The sequence below is a fragment of the Bactrocera dorsalis genome, unplaced genomic scaffold, assembly GCF_023373825.1.
Source record: "Bactrocera dorsalis isolate Fly_Bdor unplaced genomic scaffold, ASM2337382v1 BdCtg031, whole genome shotgun sequence".
In the NCBI taxonomy this organism is placed as follows: Eukaryota; Metazoa; Arthropoda; class Insecta; order Diptera; family Tephritidae; genus Bactrocera; species Bactrocera dorsalis.
This window is the reverse complement of record NW_026038082.1, coordinates 111165-130563: the sequence shown is the minus strand read 5'-3', so window position 1 is coordinate 130563 and position 19399 is coordinate 111165. Positions and strand designations below refer to the sequence as shown.

Genomic DNA, 19399 nt, shown 5'->3' with positions numbered 1-19399 from the left:
AATAAAGTAAGCAAAGCGGCAACAATAGTTACAACTTTCTATACGAGAATACATCAAAATGAGCTCCGTGACAGTCAATAAATTAAAAAGCGTATAATGAATAATAAACATATATCATATACATATGTAAATACAATTAAATATGAATCGGTTCTTTGTTAATATAAATCGCCACTGTTTGACATCGCTCATACAATCATCTCTATTATCATAAGAGCTGAACAGCGAGAGCAGCGTCCGCAGGCATTAGACCATGAATACAGTTCAGCAAAATGAGGAAAAACAGACAGATCACGCGTGAGTCGTGTCAAGCTGTCATGTTATTTTTGTTTAGTATTGGTACACATTTCTTCAAAAATTACGCCGATTAGAACGTAACCGTTAATCAATGGATTTATTGAGAAAACACTTCGATGAGTAGATAATATGATATCGTTAGACTTTTTCCTGTGTGGATATGTAAAATAGTTTTTCAAAAATTACGCCGGTAAAACTATGAGGACAATCCCGCCTCGATTCAGGCCTTGGAGCCATAGAGAATTGAACTCAAGGAATGGAACATCTGGGGCATAACCGCGGACAACATTTGAAAGACATAATCTTCAAAACTAAATGTCAAAGAATGTTCTTTCAAATGATAAAAAACATTCCCCAAAAAGTTAGTCACAATCCCGCTAAAGAGTTACGGCTCATTAACGTGGTGAAAATCCGCAAATTTTCTCCCCATAAATCCGTACGTTTATGACGATTTGCTTCAAGTAGACGCCTCAAAATGTATTCCTGATTTGGGTCTCTAAAACAAATTCAGGATGAAATAAGCCACGGTAATCAAAGACAACGAGCCCCTTGATATTTGACTGACGTTGACGTAATTTTTTCTATTTCGCCTTCGGTTTTGGCTTATTTCGCTAGACTCTCGGACAGTTTCAACGTAATTTTCATATAGGAGTCGTCACCAGTAATAATATGTTTGATGAATGTAGGGTACTCAGCTACTCGACGTTCTTTTTGCAAAAGATTCAGGTCTTTTAAAGCAAGTTTAGCATTGACACCTTTCATACCCCAAACATTAACCAAACTGTGTTAAGCCGATCCATAGAATATCTTGAAATCCTCAGATGATGCCAAGATGACAATTTTCCAGGACTGTTTCTAAATGGTTTTACCAATCTAGAGTCCTAATCAAATTTGATGAGATAGTATTCGCAAAGAGATCGTACTTACACGGTAATGTGGGGAGGTAGTAATTATATTATTTTTATTGGACGGACTCCAGATTACATAGTTAACCTTAAAAAAAGCTTTGTGATGAATATCAGATATCTGAACACCGGATTTTGAGTAAAAATTTAAACTAACACAGAATTTAAAAATATTCCGGAGGGAATTCAATGAATTTAGGAAAGCATTCAGCACCGCTCCAGCAATTCTACGCTACCGACCAATTCGTGACGGCTTACTTCGGCAAAAATTACTGCTTCCAAACTTCTCTCGCGCGACTAACTATCCAGAGCTTCCCCCACAGTGAATTTATATGCAACAGTGATGCTCTTCGTCTGCCTCGTGAAAGCAACAATTGTTGAAGCTCTGGCAAGCCAAACAAACATTTACCAGCTATGCAACGCGAAACCGTTCTATGCATTGCAACAAAGTGTCTGTTAGAGATTTTGCAATAGTGTTGTTGTGGCAGCTGCAGCAGCCGCGAACACTTTCCAGACTAGTCCATCCGTCAGCCAAGCAGCCGATTATTTGAAGTCATTGAACCTGCTCAACATCAGTTGTGTGGCAGCCAGTGAATGCATTGGCGCAGCCAAACGAAACTTGCAACAGGTTGCAGAGCCAATCAAGTTGAATGCCAATGCCAGGCATTTAGCAATAACCGGTCAGTCGGCAGTGCTTGCGTGCGAGTAAATTCAATTAGAATGTGTGTCGCCTTTGAAGTAGCAAATATACGTATATCACATGTATGAGTGAGTGCGTGTGTGTGTAAAAGTTGTTTCGTTAGAAAAGAAATGTGCTGAAGTCATTAATGCAAAACATATGAATTCCTTAAAGCCGACGCACACACACATAAAGCCAAACAGGCTGCTTGTCAATCACTAGCGGCATCTCCACATAATTCATTGCTGTGTGTTATTGTTTTTGTTTTTGTATTTCTTTCTAACTGGATGCCTGTGTGGCTTAAATATTTGCAGAAAAGTTGCAAAAATGTAAGCGTCCATTAAGCTGCGAAGTAATTGGCTCCTGCGCATGCGCGTAAATCTAACTGTAATTGGCAAGTGGTTGGTGGAGTTTTGCTAACAGAAGTACTGTTATTTTAAAGTGTGTAGAAATTAAGATAATTCTAAAATTGTGATTTTCCAGTTGCTCTTGAGGAATTTAACACTCAGTTAAAGCAAAAGCTTAGATTTGGAGAAAATCTTTAAATTTCTACGGTCTATGATGGTCTTCTATTAAATAGTTATCAATCATCTCGTTACTAATATCGAGCTTTTTTTTATATTCTTTCAACATATTGCTGAGTACATATAACAGTTTTGTTCTCCTAACGGTTATTTATATCACCTAAAACTAAATTAAATATAAATGATCAGAATGATGAGACGATTTGAAATCCGAGTGACTGTTTGTCCATTCGCCCGTCCGTCCGGATTTCTTTTGAAAGGAAAAAATGCAGTTGACGCTAAAACTTGGCTTGATGGCGAGTTTTCGGACACGCCCAAAAGAGGTTGTTACCGACAAAAACATCAAAAAAGTCCATAAAATAGATTTGGATGACCGTAAAGTCAAGTTGTTCGAGAAAGCAAGCACTATAAAGATATCAACCGAACGTATTTACCATATCGTTCACGAACACATATTTGGGTATGAGGAAGTTCTATGCAAAGTGGATCTCGCGCGATCTCACTTTTGACCAAAACAAAAGGACGAGTTGACGATTCGGAAAAGAGCTTGGAGTTGTTCAAACGTAATAAACCCGAGATTTTGTGTCAATATGTGGCAATACATGAAATACGGTTCCATCATTTCAGGCCGACTTCCAGCCGACTGTCATCCGAGTGGACTGCATACGATGAACGCGCTGTAAGCGCAACAGTCGGCTGTCAAGGTTATGGCATCTGTATTTTGAAAAAAGCGTGGAGTAATTTTAATTTTAATTGACTACCTTGAAAAAGGATGGGCCATCAAAAGGACTATTACATAGCGTTATGGGACCATTTGAAGGACGAACTCGCCAAAAAACGGCCGCGTTTGAAGAAAAAAAGGAAGATATCATGTTACAAGTCAATAAAAACGATGGCAAAAATCTATGAATTGGGTGACTATTTTTTTGTTTTTAGATCTCTAAAGAATGCTTGCCGGAAAGAAATTTTCGTCAAATAAAGAGGTGATCGCCGAAACTAAGGCCTTTTGTGAAACAAAAGACAAATCGTACTACAAAAATTATATCGAAAAGTTGGAGGGTCGCTATAATCAGTATATCACACTTGAATATATTGAATAAAAAAAACGAATTTTGTCAAAAAAAACGTGTTTTACTATGATCGACCGGGGTCTTTTGATTGACTTGTTAGTTGTCATACTTTCAGATGGCGATCTAGGATTCGTTACACGCTAAACGTCAATTAGAAAAAGATGATGAGATAATTCTAATATCTTGGAATCCTGTACCAGAAATTCTGGTGACTAGTGCATCCTCCATTTTAGCCTGGAATGCGTGTAATATTAATTAATATCTAAATAAAGGAAAGCAGATCTGCTTTCGGTTTAGTAGCAAATTATTACTCGACTTTTCATACTTTTCTTTTTGTTTGACTCATTCTAAATTGAAAACAGCTGATTAACGGTTTTTATAGTAAAATTAGCGAATGCGAGCTATAATTAGCATAAAACGTGAGGTCGAAAAGGCAAAATAAAAAAGAAGCTATGAATGCAATAAAAATGCATTAAAACGCAATAAAAAGTTAAATGAAAATCACAGCTTTAATAATTGTTTTTGCCAATAAAATTCACACTTAAAACTGGCAAAGTCGACGCCTCATAGGTGAGCATTGCATTGAGAACTTGTTCGTAACTGTAAAGATGAGCGGTAAATACAATAAATATTCTTATTAATTTTCGAGTCGTACACCTTCCGTCAGTTTTTTCTTCATATGAATACTAAGTACACATGCATATATACTCTGTACTCATACATATTAGTATATGGAGCTTTGTGTGCGGTTTGTCATCAACAGTTAGCGCGATTTACTAAGGTAGGCAATTAACGCTTGCGACAGAGCAACAAAATGCTGGAAAATTGTGAGAATTCTCTAAAGAAAAATATTAAAATATATAGTATGAGAACACATATTTTATATGTTAACTATGTATGTAAACAAGTATGTAGTGGACAATTGCGGAAGTAAAATCAAAAAGTAAATATTGGGTCTGTTGTATTTGTTCCGTGAAAGAGTCGAATTTGTATTATTAGCGTAGTTAAGTAGGCATAAAGGAATAACACACCGGTAAATAAATGGAGCTACGTACATTGGTATGTATGTATGTGTATATATTTGTAAATCCGTGCTCTTTTTAACATGTTCCACGCCTAGTTTGGCGCTAATTTACGGTGTAAACTGTGTGTTTTATTAATATTTGTATTTGCTTAGAATTCTTATATTCTCATGCACATATGTACATATGAACATATTGTATATACATATATATGTATGTATATATACTTAGTAAACTTGGCATTCCACTGGATTAAAGTGAAAAATAAATAGTTGCTTTTTAAATCTGTTAACCTCAAATTAATTTCAATTGCCACAACATTTAGCTTACTAAACAAACACCGCTACTGCATGTCAATAAGTAAATAAGCAAATATTTATTGTTGTTTCTTCCAGCTACTAAGTGTAATGTAAAGTTTAAATGCATCTTATCGATGAGTAGACAAATTTTCAAGATGCTCTTGCTCATGACATTTAATTTATGCTTTCAAAATTGTAAAAAAAAAGACCTCTAAAGCTATAATACGTCTCATGTACCGTTATAGAAATATTGATTTATGTAATTAACGGTACGATTTTATTGCAGCAAATACAAATATGAGAACAGCTAAGAAAATGTTGGTCGCATTGTGTTCAATGTGGAAAATATTTTCAACAATAGTGTACTTTTTTAGCGTAAGCTGCTTTGGCTACTCAAAAACAAAAAAAGGTGTCGGAGACTTTTAGTAAGGATAAGCCAAGAGAAGAAAACACTTGCTCTTAAAACTATTTCGGTTTTTCTAAATTAACTTAAAAGGGAGGAGTTAGGACAACTACTTGTCACAGGGTGTTACTTTTGCGCTAATGTATGGATATAACAGCGATGGTTATGTTGCTATATATATCACAGAATATGTGTCGTATGCAAGAACGATCATATCTGAGCTGTCATAACAAAAACAAAAACTTTATTTTCATGGATCTTAACACAAATCTTTATTAACGGCTTTAAAATATGCTCCTTAGCCATTTCAAGTATGTATGTATGTCAAATTTCCATACACTTGTCATACGCCTCGATTGGGAGAAGCTTCAGTACCTTCAGCGAGTTTCGACTAATTCTGGAGCGCCGTTCGCTTGATTGTTTGTTTCGACATCATATTCTTATGTGCCATATGTAGAGTCCTCTCCTCGACCTCTTACAAAAAATGTGTTTAGCCGATACATAAGAGATGATGAGCTGTTCGGCTTTATCTCTGATATTAAGGCGAAGATTCTCATGCACTGTTTCTTTTACTATTTCGATGTTATCTTCATCAACAGAGGTGGATTGACTCCTATCAGGTTAATTGAAGAGTCCCAAGCACATTGTTTTCTTTTACTCAACATAGTTCCCTGCAAGGGTGATTTATTGTAGTACGTTTGATTCTTTGTTCCAAATTGGGTCCCAGTTTTGGCGATCATCTTTTCATTCGATCAAATTTATTCCCAGCGAGTATTCTTTTCAGTTTTATTGAGATCTGTAAACAGGAAACAGTAGTTGGGCCAATTCTGAAGAATACAGTGGTTGCAGAAACAATTTTTCCCATCGTTTTGACTGACTTCTGGCACCTTGCATTGTCTTAGTGGAACAGTACTTTCTTTTCCTTCTTTTCCTTTAAATGCGACCGCTTTTGGGCGATTTCGTCCTTCAAACGGTCCCATAAATGTAATAGTCGCTGTGGATGGTGCTTCCTTTCTCAAAATAGTCAATAAAAATTAATCCATTGGAACTTCAAAATACAGACGCCGTAATCTTGCTGGCCTACTATTGTGGTTTTCCACACTTTGGAGTGGAACTTCACTTTACGGTCATCCAAAATTATTTTATGGACTTTTTTGATGTTTTCATCGGTAACAACCTCTATTGAGCATTCACTGCGTTAACTGTCTTCGGTACTCTTTTCACCACGTCTAAACTTACCATATCAATCCTTGATAGTCCAAGTCTTTGCTTCAACTGTATTTTTGACCTTAAAAAAATCATTCTAATACGATACAAACGCATTTTGAAGTTTAGGGTAAACTAAAAATCATATGGATTTAATGCCAGTACCGCCATCTATGTACATACATATATGATACTTATCATGTAACGAAAAAAAGGATTCCAAGAACAAAAATTTTAAAATGTTTCACTAATCAAAGAATCGGTGCTTATTTCTTACACTATCAAAGATCTCTTTTATTACATATTTGTACCTACCTCAGAAATTGTAATATGACAAAAAAGTATGTAGATTATTACGAACCTCCGAAGAATATTTTAAATCAAAAGTGTTAAATAGGAGCTAAGAACACTCTAAGAAGAATGCTCCTACCACAATTTTTAGCTAAGGTGAAGGTATTATAAAACTTAAAGTCGATTCCTGTCGCATGTAAAATATTTTTCTTTTTTTCAAAATCGGTTAAACCTTACATCCATTAAATTAAAAAATAATTCGATTAAGTTTTGCACTCCAAATACATTTCCAGTTTCCACCCTCCCTTAATACAAGATAATGCTTCCGATAATTCAATATCTTTATTAATACTTTGCACTAAAGGCATAAATATAAATTGGTTCATTCGTTTATATAATCGTTATAGTTAAATGTCTGTTTATGCTTAGAGTGTAGCAATTCTTCATTTAAAATATATTATAAAACGTTTGAATAGTTTTCTTCAACTAAGATACTTAAAAGATACCTTCAATACAACTTGCGTCCAATTTCACTAATTCTATTATTTTGTTTCTTATGAAAATAGTAAACAGTTCAGTGCAGTCTTCATACTCAATAGCCCTCCACTTGGCGACAAATGCCGTAGCTGTCGCGTCGCTGTCCGTGCATGCACAGAGAATCGTTGGCCTCCTTGACCATCGTGTCGAAGAACTGCTCCCACTCAATGTCGTCTTTGAGCTCACGGGGCGGCACATACAGCTCACCCACACGTGCATTATCCTCTACATCGTCCAAAATCTGTGAGCGATCAATGGCATCGTGTGGCGCCTCAAAGCTTTTCCCATTCGACTCTGGATGAAAGTAGACACGTGGCGTATCGATCGGCGGATATAGATAAGTAGCGCCCAGTGAGTGATCTGCGCGATAAAGCGGCTGCAGATCAGCGCTGTTTTGATGTATACTATTCGGTGAGCTCACACGATTCGAGTCCAGGAAACTGTCGCCGCGTATGGCACGCGAAATGCGATAATAACTGTTTTCTGTGGGTTTGGCCGCTGCGGTTGTTGTGGTGCTAGAAATCGTAGCGACGTCGCCAGCGACAGCATTATTTCCAGCTGCCAGACCAGGTGCCAGCAACTGATTATAGCTATCCAGATAGTTGCCGGAAATACGCGCGGGTGCGCTGTTCAACTCTGGCGGTGGTAAAGCTTGGATGACCGTTGGCTCAGCCTCCAGATGATAGGGTTTGATGAGGTGCTGGTAAGCAAGTGGATATGGTGGCGGTAATACATCCACTGGGCGATCAGGTTGTAAATCCGCTGAAGCATTCTCTTCATTAGCGGCGATATCAAAACGAGATGTAGTGCGACCTTCAATGAAATCTGAGAGACGATTGGAAGATGCACCCAAAGTAGAAAATACTGATGACGGGGAACCATGCGCACCGAGGAAGGCATCAAAAGGAGATTGCGCAAATTGCGGTGCGGTGAGGTAACCACGCGATCCTTCTAAAGAGTGTGGTGCTTGCTGACGGCTCACATACTGCAAACTTGAAGGAAAGGTTACTGATGATTTCAAAGGGTGACGATATTTGGTGCTGCCTACGCTGTTTGCGAAATGTTTGCGCTTCGATTTCGAACGCAACGAACTGCGACGCACTGAGGACAACAAATCGAGTAAGTCTATGCCCTCAGATGGTGACGGTGGTATCAGTACGATCATGAAATTCTCCAAATCGGCACGTATATTATACTGACCGTCCTGACGCTGATCATAGGTTACCACACGACGTTGCGGTGAGTCCACATCGCTGTCGGGTGGTAAAAGCGATGTCGGCGGCGAGGCTATGGGCAACTCGGTTAGAGTTTCACTGGCGGCTTCCTCATTCTTTGCCGTACTAGAAGCAGCCGGCACAGCGGGAATAGTAACTGTGGTTGGCGCGGCTTGTGTGGTGGTAACAGCACCGCTTTCGCCTGCAGCTGCACTCTCCGCTCCGCCGGCTGACTCAATGGTGGCGGTTGGAGTTGGAGTTTCTTTTATGGAGCTGGGGCTAGTTGCTGTTGTTGTGGCTACACTACTAGCACGCGATGCAGCAGCAGCACTTGTTACACTTGCGGGCAACGCATAACTTGCGGAGGTTGGTAAATTGCCATACCTGTGACCCGCTGCCGAGCTGACAACGATCACAAAAATTAAAAACGCGCTCCGCATAACTTCTTCCAATATTTTCGTATTACGCGAGGTTTCTTTATATATACGTTAACTCGAAATTGTGTTAACTTTTCGCCGACTTTCAAAGTTTAGTGTAAATTTTTTTATGCACGAGCAGAAGAAGCCCGTCTGACGAACGTTCTTAACTCTCACGCGTTCCAAACGCAACTGTTCTGTGCTGCGTGCGAGCGTTCACTTAATACTTCGCGCGTCTGTTGCCACTGTGCACTGCTCATCTCCATGCTTCTGACCATGAGCAATGCGCTCAATTGGTTGCTTTGAGAATTTTCAGTTGCTTTTTTTGCTGTTTTGTTATTTATTTGTACGCAAACGCACCTTGCTTTGGCTATGGCATAAAAGACTTGCCTCAGCTCATCTGCTTTCTTCTCTATCAACTCTTTCAACAGTGGCGGGTTGTGTGGCAACTTTTCTTTCCAACATCAGAAGAAATGCAATCGCGTTTGGCTTGCTTTCAGCCTCACCTATTTTACACTATTTACTGTTTGTCTTTACTTTTTCAATTACATACCTGCCGTCGTTCTATAGATACTTTGATGTGGGTTTCTTCTAAATAGTTTTTTCATTTTTATTGCAGCTAATTGGCTTTGTGATTATAATAACGGTATACATATAGTATTACTTGTCAGTTGAAAACTACATATATACATATATGTATACTTATAACGGTATTTCATTTTATTTACAGACCACAAAACAATTCCGGAAAACCAAATATCTGATAAGGCGACCAAAAAAGTCATCCGTCTAGCTAACGAATCGGTACAGAAAATGCGGAAGTCACTAAAAACGATATACAACGAAATTTTCAAAAGTTCTGACAAACGGATCACGGTGCGACGGAATGCTTAAGACACACAGAACGTACAAGATCATGTACAAGAGACCCCAAGAAAAGATTTTTACTTACACGTCCTCGAAAGGTCTACTGGGCAGATGTTGGCCTTGCACTTGACAGGTACTGTCATCACATCTGAGCCGGCTGGGCATATGTAACGACATTACATGCAGAAAGTACAGAAAAACAGGTATGAGTGAGACACTGGAGCACCTCGTATGCCTCTGTCCGGCATTACCTTGAACTGATCTTAAATATCTAGTGTCTCTGCAGTTCAAGGGGCTGGATAAAGTATCAAAATTACACATCAAGTCGCTCTTAAAATTCTAAAACAACGTTGACGTCCTGTATGACAACTACTTCAGCTTAAAATAAAGAGAACCTCTATCTGTAATTACTAAGAACCAGTAGATCTAACCTTATTCATTAAAATCTTTATATGGCTTCTAATAAAGCGAAAAACCAAAAGCTTTGGTGCGGAAGGTCGCGTTTGCAATGGTTCTACCTTGTTGTTGTTGCCATACAAATAAATGTTTACTAAGCCATATACTCTTTACGAGCACTATGAAAGTCTTGTTGGCGTTTGAGCAGACGCTCCTTAAAAATGTGTCACAATGGAATAATTCACAGCGCTGTTGACCCATTTTATTGTTTGTTTTTTACCGTTGACTAATTAACGGTTTGTTTGAAGTTGAAGGTTGAGGCTTTTGTAGATGAAAAACAAATGCGTGTTTGTTAAATAAACGCGAAGTTCGTGAGAAGACTAAGATGGGCAAATATTGAATATGTGTGCTGGTTATGTTCACATACGACAGTTGCTGGTATTTTTATACCTTGGACAAGATGTATTAAGTTTACTAAGGAATTTATAACGTCCCAAAGGAAATCCTGAGACGCTATAAAGTATATATAAATGATCCTTGTGACGAGCTTAGTGGATTTAGCCACGTCCGTCAGTCCGTATATACTCAACTTTTGAGATATCGGTCTGAGATTTTACGCACATCTCTTTCTCTCCAAGAAACTGCGCATTTGTCGGAACTGCCGGACCATTATGGCGGCCATGCCATGCAAACTGACTGATCGAAATCAAGTTCTGGTTGGAAAAATTTTTTATTTGACAAGATATCTTCACGAAATTCGGCACGAACTTTTTTATATGACAACTCTGTAATATCTGAAAAAAATTGTCCAGATCGGACCACTATAGCATATAGCTGCCATACAAACTGACCGATCTAAATCAAGTCCTTGTATAGAAAACTTTTTGAGTTGACAAGATATCGTCACGTAATTCGGCATGGATTATTTTCCATGACAATTCTGCAATATCTGAAGAAATTGTCTAGATCGGCTCACTATAGCATATAGCTGCCATATAAACTGTCCGATTAAAATCAATACAAATAACTTTTTATACCATTTATGCTGTAAGATATGCCCCAGTAAAGGGTATTAGAACTTCAATTCAGCCGTAGCTCATATTTTTGTTGTTTTAATGTACCATTCGGTTTATTATTATTATGTATAATTATTTTATTTTATTCCTTATTATTTATGATTTTCTGTATTTTTAGTAAATTAATAAAAAAAAATAATAATTTAATTAATTTTATTTAAACAAAAAACGCGTACTCATATCTTTTTACTCTTTTTTTAATACAAGCATTTCAATTCAACCGTTGCAAGGACTTTTCCGTCGTGCCTTATGAAGCTCAGCAGCTTCTGTAAAGTCCCTTACACTTGACTCATGCGTCAATGCCTATTTACTTACATGAAACTCTAGTGAATTGTACAACGTAGAATAATGTAAATAATAGTAAAATGCCAGCGAGAATAAAATATTTTAAATCTGCGCGTCATTTCGTCTGCTAAACTCATTTGCTACGTGATGAGCATGCGAAACGTGATTGAAATGCTGCCGAGTTTGTTGTTTAAGTCTTTTGTTTTTTTGCGCACACCTGCGTTATATGCCATAAATACAGTTACACACACGCATACATATATGAATATATTTATGTAAGTAACTCGCGCGAATTATTTTTTCTTTTCGCAAGTGCTGCTATTGAATTTGTCAAAAAATTAGGGGAAAGGTAATTGAACTGCGCTTGTAACAAGCTTATCTGATGATAATTTGTAATAATGCGACCGTTAATGCAATACAGGTTTAACTTTCCTGCTTTTTTCGGATTTCGGTCGCTTATCTTTTATTTTAATTACTTTATTAAAACTTTTAATTACGTTTTCGTGGAATTGGCATTTTTTACTCAAATTATTTTTTAAAATGTCGAAGTGAAAGTTTTTATTATATACTTTAATTTAAATTATTATCTGATAAAAATCGTGTCCGTAGACATTATGGACCTGAAGAAAGTTGATAGTGTCTCAACTTATTTCTTTGAATAAAAAATTATTGAGAGCAGAGACTAATCATTTATTTAATTATTTTAAATTTGTTTTAATTTTCAAAGAGGTATTTGGGATTAGAAAATTGAAAATTTATTATTCTTAAGATTTTCAGTTGTATATATTGGGTAGTCGAAAAAGTATTTCCGAATTTTGCCAATAGATGTCACCGAAAGGTCATCGGCCAACTAAACTTTTACAATAAAGACCAACCAAAATTTTTCATTCCTTTTGGATTGCTCTTTTTTACTCCAAAATGTTTAGTAATGGTCCCTATTTGTATATATTTTCTTGGATAGAATGTCCCCATATATTTTTGATAGGATTTAAGTCCCGACTTATTGCCTGCCATTCCAATACTATATCAGTATTTTTACTTTCCAAAAATCCCCGAGTAGACGTAGCTCTATGTATTGGTGCGTTATCATGTTCGAATGTCCACATTACACCCCAAAATTAGTCACCAAACTTCACTAACATGTTATGCCGAAGAACTATGTATTTTTCCGAGTTTATTTTGTGGCACACAAAACAAACTGAAGTCTTTCTTGATGAGCAAATTCGGTCCATATCACAATCAATCTTCCGTGAAAACTTCTAGCGAACCGAGTTCCCAAAAAAAGGTACTTTACGGCAAACTGAAGTCTCGCCAACTGGTGCCTATGCAAAAGTCTAGGTTTGCGTACGAACTTTTGTAAATTCAAGTAGTTCAAAAAATCTCCAGCATTCTCTCTAGGCCATTAGGAACTTGTAGACCAATGCCTACTAAACGCACACTAGGAGATAGTATGCAAAATGACAAGTGAGATTCAACTTGTTTAATTAATTAATTAATGATGATGGCTATATATACCATTTTTGTAATGCAGTTATCAATAAAAATTCAAATGTTGGTGGCTTCAAACGCTGGTACTGCCTACCGACCACTGAAAAGTGGTTTAAAATGTTTGTTTCGGAACTGTTTTCTTAGCCTCTTAAGAACAGTTTTGTACAAATTTAAAGCGAACAACTTCGGATTTGTATCAGCAATGTATGTTTCTTTAATCTCATTAATTTTTGTACATGTACATATTTATATACAATACATAAATAAAAATATACATATACATAGGTATAGCACGTACATATGTATACATACTGCATAAATAATTAACATTTCAACACTAGTTACCGAACGAAATTAAGCTAAGTGGTATGTCTTTTTAAATTACAGTGTGTCTGTGGTTTGTCTTCGCTATTTATTTAGTTACAATATATTGCATTTTGTAAAGAGTTTATGGGTTTGCACTGCATGTTACAAAGTTTCTAGTGATAAAAAGAGCGTATGTTGTACGTCTTTCTAGGAAATTGAAAATATCTGAATATTGAAAATATGATTTATTGTTTTAATATTTTTAAATTATTTTAATATTTTTTTAATTTTTTCTGTCTAATTTATTTGGAAGTAGAAACTTTTTCACACAAAAATATATTTGTATTTCTATTTAATTTTATACACAAAAGCAACTTAAACAAATAAAATGTTAAATTAATATCTTAGCACAGCGCACTAAAAATGATTTTTCTGATTTTGGAAAATTTAAATATATAAACAAAATTTACCTAGTTTTAATATCTTGTTGTTCTAATGTTTGTTATACGCCATTAAAGCTGCGCACAGCTTTATTCAGTCTAAAACACTAGTTTTACTTAAATATATAGTTTATTTATTTATATTGTATTTTAGAAGACATACGTATGTTTCGTCTATGCACACATACACAATATTCGGAAGTAGCTAATTTTAACTAACTAAAAACTAAACTAAAACATGCATCATAAAGCTCGAGTTCAAAATTTTCACGAACACAAATGACATATTCACATTTCACTTTCTATATACATAAGTATATATGTATGTATATTTCTTTTAGTTTTATAAAAATAAAATTTATGAAATTTGCGTTAAATTATTATTTATATAAATAAAAATATTAAGAGGTCTAAGCGGTTATTGGTAAACTTTTGATGACTTCATTTAAATAAATTATTTTGTTGGCAATAAAATAATACACAAAATAAATACTATTAACTTATAAGTAACTTAAGGTGATGTGAAATGAGGCGAAGAATTAACGAAGAAATAATGGCAAGTGATGTGTGGTGCTAAATGAGCGAAAAATATTGCCGAAAGCAATAAGAAAATACATACAGTTATTGTAAATAAACGAAAAACAAGCGCAATGGCAATTAATTAAATTTTTAAATTTAGTAAAAAATTTAGTTTCAGCACCCACTTCACTTCAACAGCGCAAAAGCACGAGAGCGCAAAGAAATAATAAATTTGAATAAATAGTTTAGATTATATGGCTGTTTGCAATTATTAATTATACGCTTTTTATTACAGTTGCATAATAAATAATTACTTCACTTCAAGCTTTTTAGAATTTTGTATGAACTTAAATGAACTGAGCTGCCAACTAATCTTCTACATCTATACTGTCTTTATTTTATTGACACTAAATGGCATTGCCGTATTCAAAAACCTATTATTTAGTGACAATTCTTTCAAGATCACGTTGTAGAGAGCACGAATTCATTGCACGGTTTGTAAATGCACAAAAATATGAGAGAGCGCTATGTAGCAAAAATATATTACATTAATATATTTCAATGTACATATGTACATACTTGCACTTTACCGAGACCAATCAATAAAGCTAAACTTGCTTTGAAAACACTTTCTTATCGGTAAATTATTAAGTAAAGGGTAAACGTTTATATCGAGCCTCCTGTTACTTTTGTTTTTGCCTAACTGCAAATGATTTATTTTTGCATTTGCATAAGCACACTTGTCTTTTTTTTTGGTTTGGTTGTATTGTTTAGTCGGTTTTCTCCATGTCGCGCAGACGTACATCTTGGGCATTTCTTACGGCTGGTTCCCGCTTGTTCACGCTGAAGCAAATGCGATTGAAATGCTCGCACATTTCATTTACCACATTTGTGCCGTAATGCCAGTGTGTTAGTGTGGTGACGACGAATAGAACATAGAGCATTAGACGCTCGAGTAGCGGTATCCATAAGCCAATGCCCACGAAGACCAAGAATATTGGCATCATATAATGAAACACATCACAACGCGTATTGGACATTTGCGCCACAATCAGACGGCACTAAGGGGGAGAAGAGAAAAGTGTTATTAGTTTAATAAAATTTTGCAAATATACATATGTACATGTATGTGTATTATCAAAATATAGATTGCTAATGACCTACATACGTAAGACCGATTTTTGAAGTGCCCAAATGGTGAACTTATCAGTTTGGTTTGACAAGCCGCAAAAAAATATTATTATCACGCCTCTATGCGCAATAAGTGTTATTATATACATTTTTCAATGCTATTACAACAAAAAATCATATCATTCGTTTAGTCATCTAGTTAACAAGATAAGCCATAATTAACGCACTGCAGTTTTTGTGATCAGTTATTATATACATATGCATATATTTATACCCTGAACAGGTTATATATCGTCAACTAAAATGCAAAACAACGCATCATCAAAAAAAAATCGAAAATCGCTATCGGATATAATATCCAGTTTAAAACGGTATTTTTAACCCAGTCGGAAATGTCGGATGCCTTATAAAATATATATCGGCGTAAAGAGCTCAATGGATTTAGTCATGTGCGTCTGTCTCGTAAGTTTTGCACACGCACTTTTCTCCGAAAGAAACTCATTTGTCAGTACCGCCGATATCGGATTAGCATATAGCTGTCATACAAACTGATTGATCAAAATCCAATCCTTGTATGGAAATATTTTGCATTTGAAAAGGTGTCTCAAGGTAGCACTATAATATCCTAACAAATTGTTCAGATCAGCAGTCATAGAAACTACCCGATCAAACTCATGTCTTCGTACGGACAAATTTTTATTTAAGCAGGCATCGTTACAAAATTTTTCACAGATTATTGCCTAATTAGAATATTGAAAAGGGTATTATAGCTTCGTTGCAGCCGAGATTAACGTGTTTTTGTTTTGATTTGAATTGTTTGCTTTATGAACTTAGTTGTATTAGTATGTGATGAAAATATGACTAGCAGTCACTTCAAATAGACTCAACAAATAGTGAAGCGTCGCAACGCGCAGCAGATAACATATCAGCAATTTCAAAACTAATACAAAACGTGCAATTAATATAAAACTTAAACTATTTGCAATTCAAATGTCTATATACACTACCTGAATGGAATACAGAAAACTATTTAAACAAGGAATTGAACACTTCTTATTTTGTTATGTCATTTAGGTCGCATATTTTGAGATTAGATTTTTGATTTCACATTTACTAAGTGAAACAGTTTAAAATATTGAATGATATCAGGAAAGGGTATTGTGTGCGATTACTTCGCTCACTTGAAATACTTTCCATGAACAAAAAGTACCAGCTATTTAAAGTGAAGGCATTTGTGAGCACATTTCTGTTTGCTATCATTGTTGTGATAAGATAAATGTATTACTGCAATGCAAAACATACACATATTTTGCGGCTCTACAAATCAATAGTAATCGTTTCAACTGTACGAATCATAAGTTAACGCATACAACATTAATTAAATATGAATCATCGGGAAATTTATATAAATCATTTGAGTCTAAACAAGTAATCGCTTCACGCGGGACAGTTTTGCGTCACCGCCTTGTTTTGAAAACAGCTAACATTTCTAATACCTCGTCACTATTTAGTTCCATACTTACACTGATATTCGAGAATATTGTCCCACTCAGCAAAAACATAATACGTGGATCTTTCTCCATGATATCATTCGGTGAGATGAAAGGCCACAGAAGCATTATAACAAGGAATACCAAAAGTGGCCATAATGGACGCATTGCTTCACTGAAGCAACGCATTTTGCCCGTGCGCTGCACGTATGAGCTATTAAATGAATAAAAAAGTCATTAACGAAAATACAAACAAAAAATATATACGACATATGGCTTACTTGTAAACATTAATTATCACCATCGGTGTATTGGCCATAGCGCTGATGTGCAAAACAAACTCCATCATATGTCCGAGCGTGATACCCATAGGTAGTGTATGTTGCCAAAATTGATAGCCGAACCACCATGTCAACAGGTACATAGCTGTTGAACCCCACATGCTCAAATCGTAACCCCACGGTAAATACAGAACACCTGTGTTATACTTTTCCCAGTGAGAAACATAAAAATTGAAGAACACCATCCAGCATACGTAGTACATGCGTACGGGCGCCACAGAGTACTCGGGACTGCGTCCAAAAATGCTATACAGACATGTGGGTATTAGCACTGCCGTATAAGAGTCGAGACCGTGGTCGAAGAGTTCACCCAGCGGACCCGATAAACCAATGCGACGTGCTTGCTTCCCATCAATGCCATCCAATGTATAGGCCAAGAATATATTTACAGCACAGCACAGCCACACCCAAGATGGTATGGGGGTAGTATTTGGTAAGCCAGAACTGGCGTAGAAATTCCAATCATAATAGGATAGAAGCAACAGATTTACCACTGTACAAAGGAAGCCAAGAAAAGTCATAACGTTTGGTGCCAGCCAACGGGGAAAGAACTACAAATGATAGTAAGAAGATTATTGTATTAATAATTACAAGTCCTTACAAATTCCAACATTAATATGGTATTAACTTAATATTATAAATTAAGAATGAAGTAGAAGTGGTGTTTACATATCTACTTAGAAGAACATTTTTTTTAAGTGTTCCTAAAGCATTAATAGCATTTATCTATACACTTAAAGCTACATGTGCACAATTTTCTTTTATTTCTTTATTGAAACGTTTGGTTGTAGTACACCTTTTCAACTATAATTATAATTTCTAATCACATGACATTGAGCTGTGTACATACGGCTTTTGTCTGCCAAGCGGTTTGTTTATGATTATTGATTTTCCTAACGCCAGTTAATTACTGCCCTCTGCAATAGTTTTTTTTTTTTGTTTTGATAAATTGATTTTTTTTCAATACCGGCGAAGGCTGGGTTTTGTTTAGGTCAAATATTTAAAAAATTGCAAATTTTTGCGCAAATTGAGCGATAACAAATTTCAATTAAGCTGGTTTCTTTATAAGGTGCTGAACAGGTTTTCTATTGCTATTTCAACTTACTTTGACAGTCCAATTCCAGAATGGATGCATTACATATACGCTCAGGGGTGAGGTATCACGCGCGCTGTACTGTAATTATTTATTTAATTATTATTTATATTTCAACAACATTTGTTTTGTTAGGCACTTACTTTGTAGTTGTCAAAGCCATTTAGTTGTTCCTTTGTGAGGTATTTGTAATTCAATAACTCTTGTAACGTCATTTTGACTTGGGATTAGGAAATGTGATTCTTTAACACACTACAGCTGGACAAATCTGTCCCAGCACCGTCAAAAAGCTAGAAGGGTATACAAAAGAGTGTTGCTGGTTTGTTACGGAAGCGTGTAGTGCTTCAATTAATTCATATAATCTGCACTATATTAGAGATGAATTTCAAACCGAAGCAAATTCAATTAAAAGGAATGTATGCAAATAGCTATAAACACACGTCCCATTTATATTGTTGCTGTTACAAGCTGTGTTTGCGCACACACACAAATAATTGGCGGCTTGGAATAATCAAGCAGTTCATAAAGATGCGTACAAATCCGGCGAGGATGGCTAATCAACAGCAGGTACGAGGGGTTAGCGCAACAATACAACGCTCACACACATAAACCTATGCAGTGAATGTAGGCTTTTTCACTAATCTAGATTCACAATATTTCACTTGCTCTTAATCGATATTATTTAGAATTACATTTAGACGTAATTTAGCACAATTCAAATTCGATTTTGTGTTATAAAAAACCGGATTTATTGATGATTTTATTCATCTAATTAAAAAGAAAAATGCGTACGTAATATACCCCACCGCAAAATCGAAATCGTGCAATTCACAAGAAAATACAACACACGACAACACGATCGCCCGCAAAACCCGTGAACAAATGAGTGGAAATCAATTTTTTTCTACTGCAAGCAACGCGGCGATTTTTGACACTTCGCTTAAAATCAACTGAGTGGAGAGAGCAAATGCCGCTTGAGTGCTGTCAAAATTACGAAGAGCATGGCGACAACAGTGCCTTTCAAACTGTATTTGGTGTAGTATGTTAAATATATGGTATGCTATTTATCACCAGTAATATTTTTTATTGAACCTACAGTGCAAC

The 19399-nt window shown here is 35.9% G+C and overlaps 2 protein-coding genes across 2 annotated transcripts; both read right to left on the bottom strand.

Annotated features, from left to right (window-relative positions):
* Nucleotides 1-7023: 7023 nt before the first annotated feature.
* Nucleotides 7024-9087, bottom strand: LOC105232329 (uncharacterized). The gene has a single exon (XM_011213981.4). It carries the CDS (start codon nt 8885-8887, stop codon nt 7289-7291), a length of 1599 nt encoding a protein of 532 aa, XP_011212283.2. The 5' UTR covers nt 8888-9087; the 3' UTR covers nt 7024-7288.
* A 4078-nt stretch (nt 9088-13165) lies between these two features.
* On the bottom strand, nt 13166-19382 carry LOC105232328 (ethanolaminephosphotransferase 1). Its single transcript, XM_011213980.4, has 5 exons — nt 18439-19382; nt 18308-18376; nt 17143-17753; nt 16895-17075; nt 13166-15301 (listed from the first exon to the last, which is right to left on the bottom strand). The coding sequence occupies exons 1-5, from the start codon at nt 18508-18510 to the stop codon at nt 15011-15013; spliced, it is 1224 nt and encodes a 407-aa protein (XP_011212282.2). The 5' UTR covers nt 18511-19382; the 3' UTR covers nt 13166-15010.
* Between the last annotated feature and the right edge of the window lie 17 nt (nt 19383-19399).